A 23,205-nucleotide genomic window follows, 5' to 3' on the forward strand; every position below is an offset into this window, starting at 1 on the left:
TGCGTAAGCTCCAGGGGCTGCGCCCCCACATGCAACTAAATTTAAAGAAGAAATACATATTTTTCTGGTGAAAAAGGTTCAGTTCCCGTCCCTAGCGTGGGACGCCCATATAGTATGGAGGCAGGGGGATGGAATGTAGGAGTATTGTCCTTATCAGATGTGTCTGCGTACTGTACCCTCAGAGCCAGCCATATAGCTGCTCTGCAGTTATTGAAAGGTGCCCCGTTTATGCTGTGTGCTGTCACTCCGGGATACCCTGCCCATTTCCAAACATTGTCAACTACCTCCCCAGGAATGGCAGAGAGTAAACTCTTCATGTCGCCAACTGCCAGTCTGGTCCCTCCTGTCATTCTTTCTAGTATATAAATCAATGTGTGCACTCCTGCAGTCAACGACGGCAACTTACACTTCAAATTATTTTTGTCCATCTGTTGCCATGGTATAGACTGTGGTCGTCCTCCACCCTTTTCTAGCAGCGAAACCTGCGTCATCCCCACACCTCTCATATTTGCCTATGTCTTTCGTAGTTGTGAATGCTCTCGTCATGCTAGTTCTCTTTCATCCCGTAATGCTCTCAACCTCTGCCCATATGGAGTAAGTTCATTGGCGCTATGCGATCAGCCTTTGGAACGCTGAAGGCGTCCCTTGGTTTCTAGCTTTCCCCTTTTGGTATCCTTCTCTCTGTCCCATAGTGTCTCCCACTCTGGGCTTACCTCCCTGAAGGGGTGGCATGGCCTCCTAACTTCAGCATCATCACCCTCCCCTAGGCCCTCATCTGACCCCGTTATACCCAAGCTGTTATCACTGCCTTCACCCTCTTTGAAATTAAGCCTCCTCAACATGCATTTCCACTGTCGTCTCCCCATCAATCTGTCCAGCGAGTCATTCTCCCCTCAATGGGAACCCAGCTACACACCTGCTTGCCTTAGGGGTAGAAGCTTAACCTCCTGCTTCCTATACAGTATCCCTATCCACCTCTTTATTCCCGTTACTTCATCATCATCTAAACGTTTATGTTCTGTCATTATGTCCTCCACCTACTTGAGCCATCTCTCTCTCCCCTCCTCTCTCTCCCCTCCACCTCCTTGCAGCATCTCTCTCTCGCTCCTGTCTCTTGTCCCTCTCTTCTTTCTCACTACATCAATGTTCCTTAACAAGTCTTTCAATCTCTATTTTCCTCCTCTTCACTTTAAACTGCCTCTCCTTTTCTTCCTCTGCCTTTCTCATCGCCTTCTCCTCTATTTCTTTCTGTCTCCTTTTCTCCCTTTCCTCTCTCCTTCTCTTCTACCTTCTCTGCCTCCTTTCTCAACCATTCTCATTCCGTCCTTTATTTTCGTTCTCTTCACTTCCTCCATTAACTTTGCCCATTCTCTGTCCTCTTCCTCCTTTTCCTTTTCTTCCTTAGCTTCCTCCTCAATATTTCTAGGCGCTGCTACACTTCTTCCATCCAGTTTGAGCAGTATCTGTCCTTCCACCCACTCATTCAGGGGGACTGTCATCTCATTGTCCCCTATGTGTCCCTGAGCCACTTCATCGCCCCCAGTCAACTTTGCTTGCAGGTCGCTGTGCTCCTTGCGTTCATCATTTATAGTTCCTGTTTTCTTATTCACCAGTTTAGCATCACTAAGTGCACCTTTGTTGCAATACGTAGGTGGTGCATAAACAGGATTCGAATAACCTGAAGCTGCTTTTAACTCCTTCAAGGTGTAGAATCCCTGGCCTCCTGTTGGTGGATCAGCTGTTTGGGGAGCAGACGCCTTGGGCGCTTTGCCCCCTGCATCATGCTGGTTGAGCATCCCCTCTCTCGGTGGATCCTCTTCCTTGTCCTCAAACACATTCCATAACTTCAATATTGCTAATCTGTTACTCAATTCTTTCCCTTATATGCAGCATGTAAATACGTAGTCATGTGTTAGAGCACAGATTTGGAAAGACTGTCCTCCCGGGGCCATGAATTTCCCATTTTGCCATCTGTATTGCGAGTCCATTCCACACTATACTTGCATATTTTGTCCTGATAACGTGGAAGGGACTTGCACAAGTGCTTAAGGGGTGTATCCCCCATGGTGGCATGTCACTCTCTGACTGGCAATACTTAGTTGACCTCAATTTTTGTAAAAAAATGTGTTGCACCCTTCAACAATGTCAAACTCAATGTCATAATTATTTTCAATTCTTATTCAACTTCTCCAAACCCACAACAACTCCAACTTTATTCCACCAACCTTTCCAGCCCACCAACAGCAGCAAGGGCATGCTCCATGCACAGCCCATACTCTAGTCTCCACCCTCAAAGGCCAAGCCACAACTCTCCAAGTGCTCATCGAGCCCAACCCTAAAATGGTACAGCAACCTTCTTGTTTTTCAACAAACTTCACCTCCAACTCGTTCCGTTCCAAAACAACACCTCCTCCGTCTTTCGTTTACCTACAACTCTGTGCCCCACTGCAGGCTGTCACCTTTACGTCAATGTGCCGTATCCAATTAACAACCCTTATGTGACGTCACCAACCAGTGTGCATACAAAACAACTTAAGTACTTAAATATCTGAGTGCACTCTTAAACCATGCATCATCTGAAACCAAACAATATAAAACACCACAATTACAGCTGTCTTCCTACTCTTCTTTTCAAATCACAGGGGGAATCCTTCTCTTGAAAGTCCCCACTCAGGGGCATGTGGTCCTTCTACTACATTGCAAATAGCACAGGAAAACCTCAAGAAAAGTTTTTTCTATTTTGTATTTTTTCTGTAACTTCAATAAGGTACCACCTTCCGCAACCTAAGCTAACCGCCTAGCCATAGGGAATCGTCTCGACATCTGTAACAGAGCTAATGCTCGGAAACAGGGAATCTTCCATAAATAACATAAAACAAACCACAACACATCTCTCTTGCCCTCCTCAATATTTGTCGGATTGGTGGACTTATACTCACTTCTCCATGCATCCACTGAAACCCTTGTATGCCGTCACTCCCACAATCTGCCACTCTGCCTTGTGGTTTGCTCGATGTCCCACGGGGAACAGGCAGGAATTTCACCAAGGGGGCTCCTGGCGATCATTTCAGTTTCTACGCATGGTACGTTGGTCTGGTCCTCACGAGTCGCGACACATCCCTTTGGGCATGAGGCAGGAAAAAACAGCAATTGCGTGGGTCATAGCAACCATCACCTGCTACCACCTGAAATCAATTTAGGGATTTGTTAATCCCCCTAATTACAAGCAAGAGGAACTGGGCTGAGGAAATCTCCTGCTCCAAAAAAGGATGAGTCCACCATTGTCACAAACACTCTCTATTTATTGAAAGCTTTTGGTACATGGATTAGGGTAATGGACATGTGGCAATTCTCCAATACTTTCACATCGCTTCCATGGTTGTCACGGTCATTGAAGAGCATGTGACATCACGAAATACAAGTAACATATCAAAACTGAAGGGGAAACGGGGTTGGTTAGTGAGGTAAACTACATATATAATACATAGGTGGTTAGTGTCCCTATTGGCTAGGCAATATTTGGTGGTTCCTCCTGTGATCACCTACTAAATGTTGCAACTACAGGTATGCCAGGTTAATACGCTGTGATTGGGCTTCGCAACAAAATGTGAGCTAGCGTGGAAAGTGGATAGGAATTGGTCAGCAAGGGTCTTCTCAGCCTTGTTGCTTTGGAAAGGTACAAGCCCATGAGTAACTATTCAAGATGGTGGGAACCGCCATAGAGGTGATGCTTGTTCCCGACAAGTTACCATCTCTGATCCTCTAGGCATTGAGACAGAACACTAAGCTTTCATCCTTGTATTACTTTTGTATCATCCTGCCTTCAGTTGGGTGGGAATAATGGTCTCCATATGGCTCAAATGAATAGGCCTTGTCTTGCTGGTTTTAGGTCACATGTGTAGGGACCGCAAACTTGATTTTTCTGCTTGCATTTATGAGAATTTTCTAGCTTTTCTGTTAACTTGAAACTTTCCCTCTCTCAGCGTCCTTGGCAAGGCTGTGCACAATAGCTGCACTGACAGCCTGGTATGCATGTCAAGTCTCCCTCTGTGTTCTCGATCCCATCCAGAGTCTTCCCATTGATTTCAATGCAGCTGTGGATTCTATCTTTGTTTTCATGACCATTCATGTTAATTGCGTTTAAGCATAAGCAAGCAGTGCATATGTATGCTTGTGCAACTTGCGGTTACTGCATAGCGAACGTGCGTCCATCCTCTAGCTAAGTGGGCCATAAGCATGTTCTTTGTGAGTAAGAGTATGTGGCCTAAGTGTCCACGTAACTTTGCACAGGAATGCGTGTGTGCTTCATGTCTAATGTATCTGTGTCGTAGTGTTAGTCATGACATCATCAGCTTTCCTTTTGGGTAGTCAGTCGACTTGTTCCATCGATTGCAGATGTACCTCTTCAACAACATCAGCAGGATAGGGTCTAAATGGCTCTCTCAGCGAATAACATTTTTCACATCTCCGATACAGGGATGATGGGGGGGGGGGCCAGGAACGATGTACACCTCTAATTTCTGTGACATCAAGAAGAGGGCGGGACTGGTGCAATGAGGGCCATATTTAGGTCTCCCTCTTCACAGGTCTGGCATATCTGAGTCAGGTCACTGTAAGGGAGGCATGGTATCACAAGTATGAAACTGACACAAGAGGTACAATTTCAAAACCTTTATTCAATCATCAGGGTTTGGAAAGACTCCTGTTTTTCCCTATAGCTATGATGGGAGTAGTCTCTACCATCAAATAATAAAGAAAATACAGTCCTAGTCAGTCCTTGTCAAAACAAAATGGCCTATATACTAACAAAACCTAATGCCTACCCTATCTCTCATACAAAAAGTGTGTAAAGGGGAATATGCATGCAAAGAAAAGTCAGTGCTATATTATAAAGGATCAAGATGGCTAAGTCAGCTCTCCTCCCCATGTTGGATAGCCTGGACTAAGGCAGCCCCGTAGAGAGGGTGACACACTCTGGCGCAGGTTCTTAAAACAATGGCATTTCAAAACATGGATCGAGGCCCACTTGGCCGTCAACGTTAAAGTCACTTATTACACCGTTCAAAATGTTATTTCACGATTCAACAAAAAAGTTCATAGTCGGGCTCGGACCTCTCAAATGGAGCACTTACAGGGGCTCCCGCTCCAAGCTTATCTCACATTCATTAGAGGGTCTCTTCCCCTCACTTATCACACTTTCCGTCTCCCTCAGTTGGGCTCAGACCTTTCACTGATGTCGAAGACTTTCGAATGTGTGAGGCTTTTACTATAAATCTCTGCAAGACCACTTCGACTTTCTCTTCAACTCACACTCTTCTGTTATTTGCCCAGCGTCTTTTGGTCTAGGTAGTTCAGCACCATAAGCACAAATGTTCATAAAAATCTTTATCTCAAAATAATCAACTTTTAACTTCTCTTTTTGCTGGGGTTAGTCTGGACCATTGGAGATTTCACAATTCGTTCACTTTGGTGCTTTGTAACAAGATATCACATACTTCACGCAGACTTTCGAGTGGGCTACTTCCTTTCGCCAGACCACTCTGCTACTCTATCACTGGCTTCACAGTTATCAGTAATTTAAAGTTCCCCACAGGTCTGCCTTCCATTGTGTCTCATCCACCCGTGTGCAGCCTTCAATTGTGAGATTTACGCATGCATCTTCAATCTTTCCTTAAAACACACCGGCCTTTCATGCTGCTCGACAACTCACCTGCTGTGTGCATTCCTTTCTTGTCTTTCTAGTTTTAATTCACGAGTCAAGCTTAATACCACAGGCTTGGCCTCACCTCCCCAACTCTATCATTCTCCCGGGAGGGTCGCTGGTGTCCTTGAAACACAATGCAGTTTTCTTGTCTGGGATTTGGCCTCCTCCGATTATCATTCAAGGCTCTTCAGAGGCAACGACCTCCAGCAGGGATCTCCAGGGTTTCTCAGCCCTTTTCTCTCATGCCTCTGTCGGTCATTCTGCTCCAGTAGGTACGCCTTTGCCCCGTTAGTTCTGCTCATTCTCATGTTCCACCTTGCTCAGAGTGTGTCTCTATGTTCCACCTTTTATCTGTGTGGGGAGAGCTAATGGGTATCAGGTGTAGGTGATTAAAGTCAAGTGCCTAACTTTGCCTGACCCAATAAGCGTGATATGTTTGTTGTAATATACAAGGCTTAGCCTCTTTACTCTCAGACACATCCTCTTCCTCGGCCCATTGTGTGTGCAGAAGGAGAGGGGAGTTAGGATATTGGAAAATCCTATAAAATAGGATAGGGCATGGTATGGGAAAGGGGATAATACCACATCTCACCATCGGTTGTCTCACCTCCACTCCCTGAAAACCCCTCAGCCAGGTGATCCTCCCACACTGGGCCACCCCCAGGGTCTGGATCCAAAGGCGATGGCTGTGCACTGGCCACCTGAGAGAGAGATCCCCAGGGACTAGTAGGTGATATACCCTTTGGATTCTCACATCACACAGTGCCCAGGCAGGATTTGTGGCAGAAGTCACTGGGGAACACCCCTCTCATCACAGGCCCAGTGGCTCACTGGATGTGCAAAGCAGACAACGAGAAACACTGAAGAGATTTGTGTTTATGCTGTGCTGTCACTGAGTACTGCAGGATGCACTTTCCCATTCCCAGGTAGCTAGATCTAGCCTCCATACCTTTCCTGTTTCTACAGAACTGGGTGTGAGCTGCAAAGACAGCCCAGCCTCTGAACCCAACCATTCAGGCATTCTTCACTAATGGAATGCCAACCAGTTAGTGATGGCGGCTTCATGGTTTTTCCTGCATCCCTGTTATTTCTCCAACTAACAAGATCGAGAGTCCACAGGAAAAATGGGTATCCAGTCATAGCACTGAATGCCAAAACTATCTATAAACCGAAAAATGCTGTGGCACATTTAGCTGCATTTACAACCGCCTTTTTCAGGTGCAACACAGATATCTGCTCTTGGCACTAGCTCTTTGTCCAGTGGCTCTGGTGTAGCAAGGATAGGTGTAGGGATAGCGGGGGCTGGGATGGTAGCAGCTACTATCCCTGGCAAACCCCCAAATGACAAATCCCTGTTTGAATGGTCTGAATGACTATTTTATTAGCTTAACTGCGGATGTTCCATGCATGTCATGTACACCGGCTCCCTTACTAGTCTATGCATACGATACAGAGCTCATTAGTAGAATCCTGGCAGAAGCACAGAAACTGATAAATGATTAAGGATCATTTATGGAAGCTTTTCACATGACAATCAATAACCACAAATCACACGTTATGATCAACCAATGGGGTAGGAAAGTGCACCCTGTTTTCCGCATTAATGTACATGAACTATCACAGGTGAGTGCATTATCTTGGAGTTAGATTCGCTGACAACAAGAGCTCGAAATATTAACTTGACTAAATGGCTGCAAAGATTAAGCAGAATAACAGAGCTATTCTGCGTTTCCCAACTAATGTTGTTGGCAGCTCTGTCTTGCCTGCTCTGAACTGTGGTCGAAGTGTGCGGGAGTGGTTGGGAGCAGTGCTTTTTAAAAATTAAGTTTTACTATTCCTATACTTTTATTTGAAAAAGAAACCGTTCCGTAATAGTTGCGTTTTGAAATAAAAGTGTAGGAAGAAGTTAAAACCTGCACTTCAGTGCATTGCACTGAACTTTCCCTTATACAGAAGGAGCATTTGTTTGGGGGTTTATATTGTGTATGGGAGGGGGCGTGGTGATGGGGTTTGTGGTGAGCGGGGGCATGCCAGCAGGGAACATGGTTTCTTTTCATACACTTTGACCACTGACTCTACAGACCCATTAGGCTACGTCCTGTGGAACCGGCACTATGCAGCGGTACAGTGGGGATTACCCACCTTAGCCTGTGTAGTCAAGGCTGAGCATAGGTTTATAAGAAACTAGCAAAAAGTATCCATACTCTGCACAGGCTCTGTAGACAGGCCCTTAATAATCTCACTTTCTTTAATTTTGGATTAATTTGTCCAGTACATTGTTGCTTTTTGGGAGGCACCTGGAAAGAGAAAAGCATAGAAAATACACAAAATAAAACAGTATCCGGTGCAGTGCGTTGAGGTGCAAATATCTCGGAAACTGTGCTTCCAAGGGCCTTGAATCGTGGTTTCCTTAGAGACGCTTAAACTGAACTTTATCCAGCCCTTCTATGACCATCTTGATGTTTCGCCTATTTCAGGCAACTGTCTCATGTGTGAAGTGGCTGAAATCCAGAGGAAGGAGGGGAGTGCCCAAATGTCATGTAGCCAGTAATGTCCAGAGGGTCCTAACAGGAAACTATGCCAAATTTGGTGCAGATTGGTGGAATGGTGTGGAATTGTATAAGGAACAAACTAACAGATTTTTTACTTTATATATAGAAAGATGTGCGTGGGATGATCAGCTAATTAGTATCTTGAGAGAGACTTGAAACCGCTAGTCTCTTGGTTCCATTCTGCCCTATCTTACAGTTGGCCATTTGACTTAATACCAAAACTCTATTCTCACAGCTTATTCTTAAATGAGGCTGGGTCATCACATTGTTTAAATGATGTGGCCAGTGTGACAGAACAGATTAGGACACAAATTATTAAGTTTATAGAACTAGTCTATTGGAAGCAGAATGGTCCAAGCCCCTGTTGAAAGCATTTTCCCTGGTCTATATGTCACCACTACTGTTGATATCTATCTAAATTGGGTTTATAATTGTTATGCTAGGAACATTCCTACTTGTTTAGGGTATTATCAAATCCCTTTAGCCTTACATCAGCTAATTAGAACTCTTTAATCGATCAGTATATTATCATGATAGTTTATCAATAGAATTTACAATGTATTTCCTTTTCTTCTGCAGGTGCTATGCAGGTCTTCAGTCTAAATATGTAGTTCCCTTACTGAAGATCCTGGACTTTAAGCATTGTCCTGTGGCCTGTTTATATTTTATGAGGACCCATGACTGCGCCAGAATTTAGTGAAATGGTACATTAACCCAATATAATTTCCCTTAATGTATCCATGTGTCTTCCCAACAATGAATCTCCATTACACAAGGAATTGTCCAAATTGCCATAGGCCAACAAATATTCCCTATGTAGGTTGACCGCAGCTTCACAGCTGACTAGAACATCTTTAGCGCTTTCCAGGCTGTTATCACCACAAACTCTTCACAGTCTAGTGTCTGTATTACTTTTTGCCCATGTCCCCAGAACCTCCAGCATATCAACTATATTACAATGTAGTCTAATTTATTCTTGCTGGATGTTATTACTGGAAAACACCTTTAAATATCTAGGAGACTGATAAAGAATGGGTATATGCAAAATATAATTTCTTTTGTATACTTTAGAAGCCATGTCTACCATAGTTTGTCTGACCCATGTGGGTTTTTGTCAGGATTTTAAATTTGGAATGTGGAAATGATAAGTGGGGCCATTTTTAAAGACTTACACCAATGCAATCCCTCTACCATGAGCTGATCAGTGATGATACCCTTATGAACAATTTTCTCCATAGGGTTACCTCTTGCCACAATGTGCATCAGTGTATTCAGAGTAGAATGAACATGTTTCCAAGAAAGTTTCAGATTATGTTGCAGTTTTAATGGATATACAGAGCATATTCCCAGATCCACCAGGAGAAACGCCACCAGCAAGTTACCTGGCACATTGGCAAGCAAACTTAGGCAATAGCCTTCCAGCTTTTGTGGTTCAATTGCAAGCCTGAATGCCTATACGTCTGCCCCATACAACATTAATGGGATAATTATAGCCCCTTAAAAAGGTAATTAGAGTAGTAGGAGACTTGCAACTATGTGTTGAGGCAAAGGATCTGATGGCCCCCAATTGTTGTAGAACAGAATGACCAATGTTCTCTATTTGGAGTTGCCAAATTAGTGTATAATCAATAGCAAGCATCACAGTTTTATTATGGTACAAACACCACAGAATGTTCATTTAGTCTCCACGTAAATTTGTAAAGAAACTATTTACTACTAAGAAGAAGGTCATAATTTTGGTCTTATTAATGTAAGGTATGTGCATGTTTATAGCACCTACGGCCGAAGCATCTAAGCGCTGAACCATCAATGGTTGAAGTCAAAGTAATTAAAAAAGAATTAATATTGATGATGGTGACACCATGCGCCTGGGCTTAAGAACCCCGTAAACATTACTCTGGCTGTAGTCCCATGAATGCGTAATCAATCGGGATCATGTTATATGCATAACCCAACAATAACCGATGTTCCTTACCTAGTTTAGGAGGAAACCCTTTGTCAGAATAAAGTTTGTGGGTAGATAAATTGAATAAAGTGGGGCTAGAATACAACCTGTTTTAATCCTAAATATATAGGGATGGAATCAGTAGGTTCTCCAGTTTCACAAGTCCTTACTTTAACAGAGGGATTCTTATGTAGAGCTTTAATCATTTTCAATAATCATAAAGGAGTGCCCCAGCCAAGTAGCTTCTGCTACAGTAAAAAACGAGTGACTGTGTCCAAGGCAGAGCTAAAATCAAGAAAAGCAAAATGCCAATTCTACAATAGTCGATAATGCAAGGATGTTAACTAAAGTAGTGGATCCTTTCCTGAACCCCGGCTGATTGAATTGGAAGATGTGATTGCTCTCAGCCCATTCATTAAGTTCTAAGAACAGTATCCGAGCTAATATCTTGGCAGGTGCGTCCAACACAGCTAGTACTGGGCCATTTTTGGGATCATCCCTTGGTCCATTTATGTACCGGTACAATGATGCTTTGCGTCCAGCTCTTGGGAATATATCCAGTTAAACTGATGATCTGAAAACGATCATGTAAAATAGAGTCCTTGATCTTTTTAATTATCCAAACGATATCCTTCATTACATAACAGTAGCGCCATCTGTAAAGTTGGGCACCAGTTTCCACCTCCCCAGGTGGCTTAGTGCCAATGGTGCTTTTAATATGAGCATCACAGTGGGGGTGAGGGAATTATTTTGCCCATTCACTATTTTTCAGAATGAAAGATCATTATTGGTCCTAATGAACTAATGAATCAAGGTGTGCCATTGTTCAATTTGTATGTTAGAGATATCTAATATGTTTTTTTTATATGGATGAGTTTGTGTCATAAGTGTGTTTTTGTTGGAAATTGTATGATTTTTTTTGCATTATTTGTCCTTTTTTTTAACACAATATGGCATTAATCCCCTGTTCCAAGAGCTGTAAAGTTATCTGATCAAGCGAAGCAAGGCCATATAATGAGGGTTCCACGCCGATGATGATTTACCCAAAATGTTCCACTTTGATGCATCCCAAAGTTGCCTTTGTATGAGACTGTGTACCCAACATTCACAAAGCACCTGGGTGGGAGGAGGGAAGTGGGCTAGGACAGCTGGACCCACACCTCATGGTAATATGGCATCATGCATACTTGTGTGTAATAAGATTGGCGCGCATGCAGAGGTGGTACTCGGGTCGAATCAATGTATCTCGAAAACTGGTCCCACAGGATTCCTTCCATCATGAACATTCCTTTGTACTCACCTACTACCAGCACCTGTACTTTTAGGTGGGTAATTCCACGGATTGTGGGACACAAGTGTACACTATTTACTCACCCGGCAGGCACCTCAGTGTACATTGCTTTCTGTCCTCTTCTCTCCCAGATATTGCTGAGCCGTGCGCTGTAGACCACTCTCCATGGTTGCCCCAAGATTCGCTTTCGAAGCCCACCACCAAGTACACTCCAGTGCTTGATGTCTCCTCTCTGTGGAAGGTTTTCAATATAGAGATTGGGGTTACCCCTCCGCCTCACCATTGGGTGTACAGAGAATTGGAAAACCAGCCCATCCTCTCATGAAGCTGGAGCGGGACCCCGCTGCAGCGCATGGAAAGAGTTCAGGAAACAGGATAAAATACCATTACTAACTTTTATTAGACATCTGACAGGATAGGCTGTCGTAACAAAGAGCATGTTCTTCAAAGACAAAATATATTCCCATCTTGACGGCCAATGAAAACAGTACAATGTAAACCATTCACGATATGAAAGTGCAAAGGCTAGGAACACCTGGATTGGAACCAAAGTACTCACAGTGACATCTCCCAAGAAACAGGACCCTGTAATAATTGAGGCTTTGCCGGCCCCATCCCGTGGCAATGTACACGCTCAACCACCCTCCGGTGCACAAACTTACACCCGACGGCCTCTCCCTTGGATCCCTGGGTGCAGTTTGGTGTTCACTGGTTCCAGCAAGCTCTCGCTGGAGCAAGGTGCCTTCCCACCAGCTATGCTTGTGGACACATTCACTGCCTTCCATTCATGCATAAGACACATACACCCACACACAGGCACGCACACACTCACACACACTCACTGGCAAAAAAATGTAATGGGGTCAAAGGTAGTGATTCCTTATTTGAAGGCTCATGCTGCAGAGAAGGGGAGTGCCGCCGGAGGATGGCTTTCGGAACTGCATACCCAGGTCTGGTGGCATGTGTTGGTCAAGATGTATGGTGCAATATGGAGAGGGACAAAGTGGTGCCCTAGATACTGATGCACCTCATGGAGGATTAGCTTTTGTGATTGCTTTATGGAACTACCGGGCAGTTTAGTCATGGCTTCCATGGCTTCCAGGGTGAAGCAAAGAGGCTACACTCAAATCCATACAATCACAAAGGTTGTGGCTGTGGTCCTTTTCATTGGACTTGGAGCAAAGAGATCTAACAGGGAAATGAAGGACTCAAGACTGATCTGAAGAGATGGTTATGCTAAGAGGACATTAAATTGCAAAGATCCGGATCACACCATGTTTCGAGTGGGTACATGTGATTTTCTGTTGGCGACAATGGATGGTAAAGCCAGGGTATTAACTCATTATTGGAATGGTGAGAAATACAAAGCCACGTATCACGAACGCTATAGATTTGGAGAGCATCTTTAGGAGATCAGGTTATCCTTAAAGGTTTAACCTTGTCTGTTCCAGGAAGGGAATGGTTGGAGGAAGTGAGGTTGCCTTCCGAAGGCTTTAAGTTCTGTCCGCTTGCAATCAGAGGCAATTAGGCATAGGATGTTTTGACATATTAGTTGAACAATGGTTTGGGCTGTTGCTGGAGGGTGAAAGAGGGGCAGGGACTGATTTCAGTGCGTGTGCTGGGTGTAGGACCAGGGTGTGAAGCTTGTTTTTGAGACGGAAAAGGGTTGACGAGTCTAGTGTGGTGGACATCTGTGTGATGGAGCACTAGGTTTTCTTGCCAGGGAACATGAAGAATCGCAGGTTTGGACTGCAGGCAAAGAAACTTAAGCTCAGGTTACCACTGCAAACGGCTAGACTCAGGTGCTACCCGACTGATGTTACAGCATGAGGAGTTTGTTTTTTTATTGGCCATTCCTTTAAGTTCAGGGCACCTGTGGCTTTCATAGTTATAGAAAGAAGACTGCCACCGGCTTGTCCTGCAGTGACCAACAGGCTTAGCTCCATTCGTTCTTGAAGTCTGAACACAGTGCAGTTAGGAGCTCTGCCAGAACTAGGAGAACACATTTCAGCACAGACTGTTCTGATATACTAGATTAAGGACAAGCTCTTCTTGTGCGCAGAAGCGTACATTCCCGAGCACGTTTTATAGAGAAGATGATGGCTACTAACTATCTCTTTTTTACTAACCTTTCATCTGCCAATCTGATCATGGAATGTATTGGTTGTATGTATTGAATTATTTTATGCTAAGCTTACTTGTTCCTCTTTTTTTGTAATTTGGAAAGGTTCAAATAAACCAAAGCAAAAGGGGGGAAAAGGTCAGAGCAGGCTACGTTTGCGAATGTTGGGAAGGCCTGCACTCCAACTGCTCTTGAGGTGGAATGGATGGCAGCACTCGGGAAAACATTTCAGGGGAAGATGAGTTTCGGCATCATGGATGTTGCAGAGAATGCCACGATTGAGCTCCAACTGCCCTCGCTGAGGACGGACCGGCCCAAGCGGGTGCCACCGTGGCAGGGAGGCTGCAGGCCTCTGATTCTTGAGCAATTTTGAGGAAGCGTTGGTCTTGCAGCAGGAACCAGTGTCGAGATGCAAACTGGTGATGGAGGTGCAACTGGAACTGTGAATGAGGTAGGAGGGTAAACTGGGGTCAAGGCTGGTTTTCGATAGATTTGGAATTTAGAGTACAATTCACGATTGACGACTCTTTTTAATATGGCATGTTTAGAATGCATGAAGTAAAAACTGAGTCAACAAGGAGATGCATAAGAAACACATAGAGAACATGTTAAGTACAACAGATGTAGTTCATATTCTGGTGAAAGACTTCTTAAAATATGATGGAATGATGGTGAGGCTGTGTTAATGGTTGCATGTCATATTAACAGCAACTTTATATTGTGGCTTCAAAATACCGGTGACAAAATATTGTTTCTTTTTTTATCATAAATCCATTGACAATATGCAAAGTGGCCGAAACACTGTTCCCCCAATATTGTGCAGCATACAATGCAGATAGGAAAAGCGTCTGACTTTCTTTCCAGGGAGTGAAGTCTCTTAGGTGTTTTGGCAAGTGCAGAGGATGTGTGGGCATCATACCTGAATCCCTGCATGTTGGCTGGAACTGCACAGCTACGCCGCTCCAAACCACACGGTGGGTGGCGGTCCGCCTTCCCCTTCTTTCCAGCCCCGTCCGCCTCATCCCTTCTGGTCCCCCATGCCCCTTCTCACTGTGTCCCTTTCTCTCACCCCAGGCCTGCGTGAGTTTTCACTTTGAGCGTGATACACAACAGTTCCCTGCACAACTGCCCACTGCACGCAGGGCATCGCACATTGGAAGGAGTGCCCTCCGCGCCAGCGCGCAGAGCACTCTGGACAGCCACCAGAGGCAATGGGAATCTGGACTCCTACACTGCAGCGCGCTTTCATTAAACAAACGAGGTATTATTATCGGAGAAATGTTAATACGAGACGATGAAAAATGCCACCAGTATTTTTTAGACACGCCCCTGGCGGTACGGGGTAAACGGCGCCGTAAAAGGTGCCGGCGCCGTTTACCCCGTACCGCCTCATTACGAGGTCCCCTTGCGGGACCCAGGAAGCAACGCCTGGTCAAACCAGGCATGCTTACCGGGTTCCGCGAGGGGAAGAGGGAGCAAACAACGGGCCAACTCGTAATGGCCCGTTGTTTGCTCCCTCTCCCATTCCCATTCAGCCCTATGGGGGCTGAAATGGGAATGGGGAAGGACCGGGTCCGGGTCCTTGGAGGAAGGAATTACCAGGCCTTCCGAACTCGGAATGGGCTGGTAATTCCTCATTCTGAGGACCCGGACCCGGACGCGATTTCGGCGGCAGCCATGCCGCCAATAGCGGCATGGCTACCGCCGAGGTCGTAATGAGGCCCACTGTTTTCCTATACAAAGTTGTCATTAACAGTAATTTCACCTAATACCATATCAATAAGATTTAAAAGAATAAGAGATGGTTCTGTCCGGGTCTGGATAAAATGTACTGATCAATGTCAAAAGGTCAGGTTTAGTGTCTGTGTGATATAGAGGTTTAACCTGGGGTAAAGTAAAGTATACGAGTTGTTTAATGTGTCCTAAGATTGAACATTGCACTTATGCTGTGTTTGTTTTCAATAAAATGGGAATGGATTAAAGGATATAAGTTCTTGGGTTCTCAGATATATTAGGATGAAGTGAAGAGGATGGGGATAGTTTTTTCATATGTTCTAATAATAAAGATACATTTCAAGAAAGAATACTTACAAATTACTATGGCCTTGTCTGATGATGCGATTTTAATATTAGGAGAACATTCATTTTAAATCTGAACAATGTTTTATGGAATGTTTTTTCATGTTGCTTTATGGTTTTACCAAACCAACTGATATCGACTCGCTGATAAAACGAGGTGCTACACGGTTCATGAAGAGATCATAAGCCCACAGATCAAATCCTGTTGCATCATCTGCAAGCCTGTCATCCTGCGGTCCCCAGGCTCCCTCACTAAGAAACAAAGCATCCCCCGGACTCCAGAGGCCTCCAATCCACCAGAAGAAAGGGCATGTGCAGACTTGAACTCTGACGGTGCAGGAAGGGAAGAACCAGAAGGCGGGCAAGCAAACTTGCCCCATCACTTCTTCAGTTCAAGAAAGAGCTCAAGACCTTCCTCGTCAAGGAATGGCTCCTCCCTAAAACCTAGGTTCTCACAGCCTGCACTCCCCACCCTACCTGTGACTCAGTGATCTGCGCCCCACTGTCTCCTCCCCTGGTTGCTTGTAGATCCCTTGCTGACAATGGCCCACCCTCGCCCTCCCCTGTGAGCTCCCTGCTCCCTTTTTCTCTGCTTCCCTCACAGTGTTCTTCTCCCCATGAGTGTGAAGTGCTCCGTTGCTTTCCAAAGCTAGGTCTACGCCTAATAAATACCCTAATGGGAAAGTGAACACTCAGGGGCTTCCATGTGTTTTTACTCCTCCTACGTATCATCAATGCAACGATGGAAAGGAAAGGCATGGATGATGCTTGATATGGGCGATATGGCAGGACTATCTCTGGAATAGTAGCTTGCAGATGGATATGATATGATAGGTTATTTATAACGCGCTTAATACCCAGAGGTTTCTAAGCGTGGACATGCTGATCAAACCTGTGTTGTTCCGTGTCGTCTTGCTTCCAAGGTGAGCACGTTGCACCTGAGCTATCACCCCGAGACACTAGACTAGAGCAAGCGGATACGAATGTTGGCTTGTCCGATGTATTGTATTCTGACTCCAGTGATCCCTCACAATTGGTTAGGGCAGATGATAGTTGTAGTCCAAAAACATCTGGAGAGCCAAATGTTGCAGACCAATGATAGGGTGTGAGTAATAATTCTCTGAGGAATTTAAAATGGTTTTATTGAGGAGAGGCTGGATTAATCTGAGATTAATTAGTAAGTGTTTTCTTCTTTTTAATGAAGTACAGGGTGCGAAACTGTTGATCATTTTCAGGACTGGACATTATTGAATTTGAAAATGTTGCAAAGGGTGGCCTGCTTTCCCTTGATTCCCTGTCTATCTACATCAATATTTTTAAATGGAATGCTTCACTGAATTAGTACCTTATCGCATAAGAGAAAAGTGTGGAGTATGAATTGAGTACCACTGAATTGAGGACAATGCTAGAACGATGTTGAGGCTCTGGGTGGGACTTGATTGTAGAATTAGATGTTGTGAGGGTTTGAGAGCATGGTGTGCAGTAGGGTTGTGTGGAATGTGGAACATGAGATTAGGAATTAGGTTTGAGTTCAGATGCCCTGTTGTTTACGTGTCATGTATTTCTAGCTCTTAGCCTGTTCTTAGTGCTCCCACATTTTGCAGAAAAAGGAGACGGGGAGATGAGATAATTTTTGCAGGGTGACACAATTTCTGTTCGGTAGATAAGCGGGTAGAACCCAGGTCTGCTAGATCCAAGTGCAACAAATAAGCCACATGACCAGATGTCCTCCATAAACAGGGTTTATAATGGACCACAACACATCATGGATCGGCTTGTAAATCTAGAACCACCAAGGTTGGAAGCAGGCACCTTTTCACGCCGATCTGCTGTGCCATTTTCCCGCTCTGCTGTGCCATTTTCCCGATCTGCTGTGCCATTTCTGTGCCATTTTCCCAATCTGCTGTGCCATGTTCGTGTCCTAGCTTAGATTTGAGACAGGGCCTTTGACATTTCTATAGCATGAATCAGACCACTTCTTGGTGTTCCAGCTACTGAAGAGGACTTGACTTTTCCTGCATCATGGATAGTGTTAGTCCTCTTTCTATCACTGGTGTTTCCTTTAGCTGAAATGCTGCACGCCTTTTTCCATGGCTCTTCCAGCAGATACCGGAAGGGTGGGTACAGGTGGGTTTCCCTTGTAATGACAAAGTGAATGCTAGGGGAAGTGAAAGACAGGAGAAGTTAAGGTGTGGAGAAGTAAATGTGACTGAGTGAATGTATGATGACGTGTATGCAGGGGAAGTAAAGACATACATCCGGCTCATTATCCCGACCAAAAGACCTAAATTAGAGAAAATGGGGGGCATTATAATGAGGGTCGATGCAGCTGCCTTCATCCATCCATCTATTTCCCTGGGTACCCTGCATGCCAATGAAGGCGGGGGCGGGTGGGGCAAGCCAGAATGCACTCCATGCTTGACAGCTCACTTCTATGCGCTGCCACAGAGTGTTCTACGTGTGCAGTTGAACAGCTGATCTTCGTGTCTGCATAAGAGCGCCTTCCGTAAGGAGCTAAACCGCTGTAAAGCAAGAGGATTGGCCACCTTGCCATTATACTCCTGCTCTGATGTTTTGGATATGGGCGAGGCTGTGTAGTGAAGGGTAGGCATTTCTTGTCTGGGTTTGAGAACAGAGTGAGGTAGCACAATTGTTTCGGTAGATTGAGTGGTCCTAGGGAAGAACTCTGGGTAAATATGAGATTTGGTTTAATGATTCGTATACGATCATGTCATGTTTTTATAGGCCATTTGGTAAATTGCCGAATGCATAGAAATCCCTCCCTCCCTCCACCAACAGTACTGCACTGCTGTGCAAAATGCCAATCCCAGTGCTACTACCAGCCCTTGGTAAATTACTCTGCTTCAAGGTGTGCGCTATAAGCAATAAATAAATAAATAAATGCATTAATTTTGTTTTGGGAATATAGTTCAGTTATGCAGAAGATGAGACTAGGAGCGGTGGTTATGTTGAAAAAAAAGGAAGGTAAAACTAGGGTTGAGTCGGACTTTAATGCAGTTTATTTTTAGTTGAAGAATAGTTTGTAGAGTTGGTTCAGAACCTGGTTTGTTATGGGGGACATAACCTTATAAAAGACAGAAGCGGGAAACAAATCGAACAGGAATGGAGGTGAGAGATGGCAGTCTTATTTACGATGTTGGAGGATTTGACTGAGGCAGAGCGTAGCTACAGATATTAGGAATATTTTGCAATCAAACAGGCGCTATCGTTTGGTACCCAGACTGACCTTAGGATGTAGGATGGATCTGGCAGTATGGCTGACAAACCCAAAAAGATAAAGTTTGCCTTTTTGTAAAAGATGAGTTTGGCAATTCGTGATTAATAAATGTAGGACTATATTTTTTTAAAGGTTGGGTGTTGAGTGATTTGAATTGAATGCCCACTAATTTTGCCATGTAAAGTAGGTTTATTATGTGGTCTTAGAATAGGTACACAAGGTATATATGCATTTTCACATTTTTGCCCACTAGTGAATTAATTAGAAAGGGTGACATGCCCAGTGTTGTCAATGGGCAGATATCACACCATTGTCTGCTGGAAAGGATGGCCTCTATGCAATTCAGAACCCACTGGTACCCAAAGACATAGCAAGGCAGACCGTATCAAAGGATCTCCTGTATGGATGGCATAGTGGCATGGTCTGTTCAGCTCAGAGGCATTGACGGGAAGGATCTACTCGCACACATCAGCAGAAATCACATTCACACCTCTTGTTGCCTCACACATGGGAAGTGTTAAGCTTGCTTGAGAGATCATGTTCAATAAATAAAAGCAATGTAGACCAATTAGGTTGATTATGGCAGTGTCGTTTCTAGCGCACTTGCTACAAGGGACCAATAAAGAGCCTTGAAGCTCAGTTGATCTATGTGCTTTATGAATAAACCAATTGAATTCATTGAGTGAGGTCAGTTGATAATGTCGACCAGTTAGGTCTAGTGTGACGTGTTTGATGGCATCTCCTACATTCTTGACAGCGTAAATGACTCTGTGTCATAAGACTTGGAAAGATACTCACAAGTTGCGAAAAGCCCTTGGATTCAGTCCTGTAGCTGTCCCCTCCCCAGTCCCTTCCAGTAACTGTGAAGAGGAGGCAGAGGGATAGGAGCCCTTGGAGCAATGGATTTCCAGGGGCGGGCCAGATATCAGACTCTGAAGGTGAAAGCCATGAGGACCCCAGGGAGGAAGGAAGATCCCCGTAACAGGAGGACATTGCCAAAGTCATGTCTGATCCAAAGCTTCCCTTCTCTCGCCCACCAACATCCCCCCACAACCCCCTGAGAAGACAACAGGAACCACGTCATGGAGAAAGAAAACAAACACAACCAAATTGAACGGAGGAAGCAAAAATACTCAATCCCAGCAAAGAAAGAAACAAGAGAGATTTGAAGAAGTCATGTACGTCAACAGCACCCAAAGCGATTCGTGCAACCATCTGAGACCAAGGGAAGCAGACATTGATACAAAAATATAGAGGAGAAAAGATCCAACTCTGGAAAAAGGAGGTGGGCCAAAGTCCTTCTGCAGAAGACTCCATGGATCCTCTCTTCGTCCCTCCCAACTCGCAGCCAACCCTCGTCGCCAAAGGAGTGCAATAAGCAAGAGATTCAGCGGTTGGTGGGAGATGGAGACTCTTCAGGCCAATCCTCTACGGGGCGGCGGAGAGACTCGCCACTTTCTTAGTCTGTGAACTGTTCCAAGTTTCCGTAGCCTTCTTGAAAGAGCGCTTCCCCCTCCAATGCGTGCTGAGGGGAACGTGGGCATCTGCTTCATTGTTGGTCAAGCTTCCTTTTTGTTGAACCTCAGCACATGATGGCATGCAATATATAACAAAAGAAGCCCTTTGACAATTAAATGTGTCTGCCTGATGCCGCAGGATCTGTCCCTGAAAATCTCCTCTCCAGGGTCCACCCCCTGGCTTTCTTCCCTTCTGGTTCGAATTCTTTGTCAATTTCAGAGGCCCAGTCAAACATCTCCCAGACTGTTGTGGAAGGGACACCAGTAGAACCCTGAACAGTGTGGGAACACACCCATGTCCTTCCGGCCTTCTCCTCCCGTTTCTGGGCATTGGTGACTTTTCTTTAGAAATTGGGGAAGGAGGGAGAGTCAAAGTGTATGCCTCATTTCAGACCCACATCTTGCTTCTCTTTCGTTTTACGTCTGTAATATTCCACGAAGCCATGCCAAACAGCCAGTGTCCAGGCACTCCTCGCTGGGGAAAAGCAAACAGGTTCCCACCTGACCCTGAAGCTAGGGCCGTTCCAGCAAAAATATTGGAGGCGAGGAAGTAAGTGCACCACATGCGAAGGACAAACTCCGGCCATTCCATTTCGTCTGGTCCTGCGAGGCACCAGTAGCCGCCACGCCTTTCATGCAAAGGACACAAAGGTAAAGAAGGTGGAGGGGCGACCAAAGTCACCCCGGGCCACCATCGTGGAACCTCAAGGCGCAAAGAAAGTATTGGCACCATGGCCAACGCATTGCTCCCACAAAAGGTGGTGCCTGCATAGGCCGCTCATAGAGGATGGAAACCCCCCATCTCCTGAACAGCTGGGCTGTGGCGGCACAAATGAGCTTGAGGTTTGTATAAGGGGAGGCGGTGGCAGGTAAGTACGCATGCTAAGAACGCAGGAGCCGTTCAGTGTTCTTCAGCCTCCTCCTCATCCGCAGCTTCCTCCTCGTCAAGGGACACAACACCGGAGGAGGCGACATCTGAGACTTTCCGCCGCACCTGGCAGTCCTCTCCACCCATTTTGCAGACTGCGTGGTAGTCCTGGCAAGACAGAATGTCATCCTCGGTGGGGGAAAGGCAGGACTCGGTGAAGGACATGGAGTACGTGGAGTCCTCACACCCTATCTGCCCCAGGCTTCGATAAGTATGCTCCCCCGCTGGAGTCAGCTTGGACAGAAGGCTTTCCTCTGCCAAGAGCTTTGCGGCCAGTTCTGTTGGAGATCCCAATACTTTGAGGAGGGGGTGATCCTCCAGACTGCAGAGACTGGAGCACAATGTTTCTGGAGAGACGGTCTGGGAGGTGTCGCTCTCTGGCTCCCATGAGTTCTGCCGCACGGTGAGTTGGTGCAGGTGGGTTTGAAGGAAGTCTTTCAAATAGCTACCAGCTTGAAGCTGTGCTGCATTGTCTAGGAAAGAGAGAGAGAGAGAGGCCAAAACATCAGTAGACAGAAAGACAGTGGATTGTCATCAATGTGTTCAAAAGCACCTTTACACCAGCCTTCTAAGTTGCCCTCAGTATAACACCTTGAGCACAGAACCTCTGTATAACACTCTCCTAACAGACCTTCTTAATGGCACTCTAACAGGCCTTCTGTATAACATTCTCCTCACAGACCTTTCAAATAATACTCCCAACACTAAGTTTCTGTATAACACTCTCCTCACAGACCTTCATTATGGCACTCTTCTCATAGGCTGTTTATCTGCCCCTCCTCTCATAGACCTTTGATATTTTCGATATAACACTCTGCTAACAGGCCTTCTATATTACAGTCTCCTCATAGACCTGTGATATAACCCTCCCTTCACAGAGCTCTATATAACACTAGCCTCATAGACATTCTATGTAAAATGCGCCTTACACTGCTTCCATTTAGCACTCTCCTCAAGTCTTTTATATAACACTCTCCCGACAGACCTTCTATATAGCATGACACTCAGAGAGGCTTTCCTTATAACGCTCTCTCATATACTTTCGATATAACACTCTGCTAACACGCCTTCTATAGACCACTCTCCTCATTGACCTTTGATATAATACTCTCTTTAAAGCACTTCTATATAACACTAGCCCTGCAGAACTTCTACATAACACTCACCTCACAGACTGTGATTATAGCACTTTCCTCAAAGACCTTCTACCTAACATTCTCCTCACAGACCGCCTATATAACACTCTTCTCATGAACTGTCTATATAAACCTCTCCTTAGAGACCATGTGTAACACTCTCCTCTCAGGCCTGCTATATACCATGTACCTCACACACCTTATGTATAACACTCTGCTAAGAGACCATTTATGTAACACTCTCCCCACATACCTTCTATATAACACTCTCCTCACAGACCTTCTATATAACACTCTCCTCACAGACCTTCTATATAACAGGCCCATCACAGGCCTGCTATATAACACTCTCCCCACAGCCCTTCTATATAACACTCTCCACACAGGCCTTCTCTACAACATGCTAATCACAGGCCTGCTATATAACATGCCCACCACAGGCCTTCTATAAAGCCCTCTCCCCACAGGCCTGCTATATAACATGCTAATCACAGGCCTGCTATATAACCCTCTCCCCACAGGCCTTCTATATAACATGCACACCACAGGCCCCACAGGACTCCTATATAACAAGCCCAACACAGGCCTTCAATATAACTCTCTCCTAAGAGATCATTTACGTAACACTCTCCCTACAGACCTTCTATATAAAATGCCCATCACAGGCCTGCTAAATAACACTCTCCTCACAGA

General features: G+C 45.1%; 1 protein-coding gene across 5 annotated transcripts in view; it reads right to left on the reverse strand.

The window, feature by feature from the left end:
• Positions 1-11,873: 11,873 nt before the first annotated feature.
• FAM131A (family with sequence similarity 131 member A) overlaps positions 11,874-23,205 on the reverse strand; it is an 827,483-nt gene continuing 816,151 nt past the window's right edge. For all 5 annotated transcript variants that reach the window (XM_069618793.1, XM_069618790.1, XM_069618791.1 and 2 more), the window contains one exon: positions 11,874-21,849. In XM_069618793.1, the coding sequence (XP_069474894.1) occupies positions 21,350-21,849 (500 nt within the window). In that variant the 3' untranslated portion in view covers positions 11,874-21,349. The remainder of the gene's footprint in view (positions 21,850-23,205) is intronic.

The sequence above is a fragment of the Ambystoma mexicanum genome, chromosome 10 (assembly GCF_040938575.1).
Source record: "Ambystoma mexicanum isolate Mex_15411 chromosome 10, UKY_AmexF1_1, whole genome shotgun sequence".
Classification (NCBI taxonomy): domain Eukaryota; kingdom Metazoa; phylum Chordata; class Amphibia; order Caudata; family Ambystomatidae; genus Ambystoma; species Ambystoma mexicanum.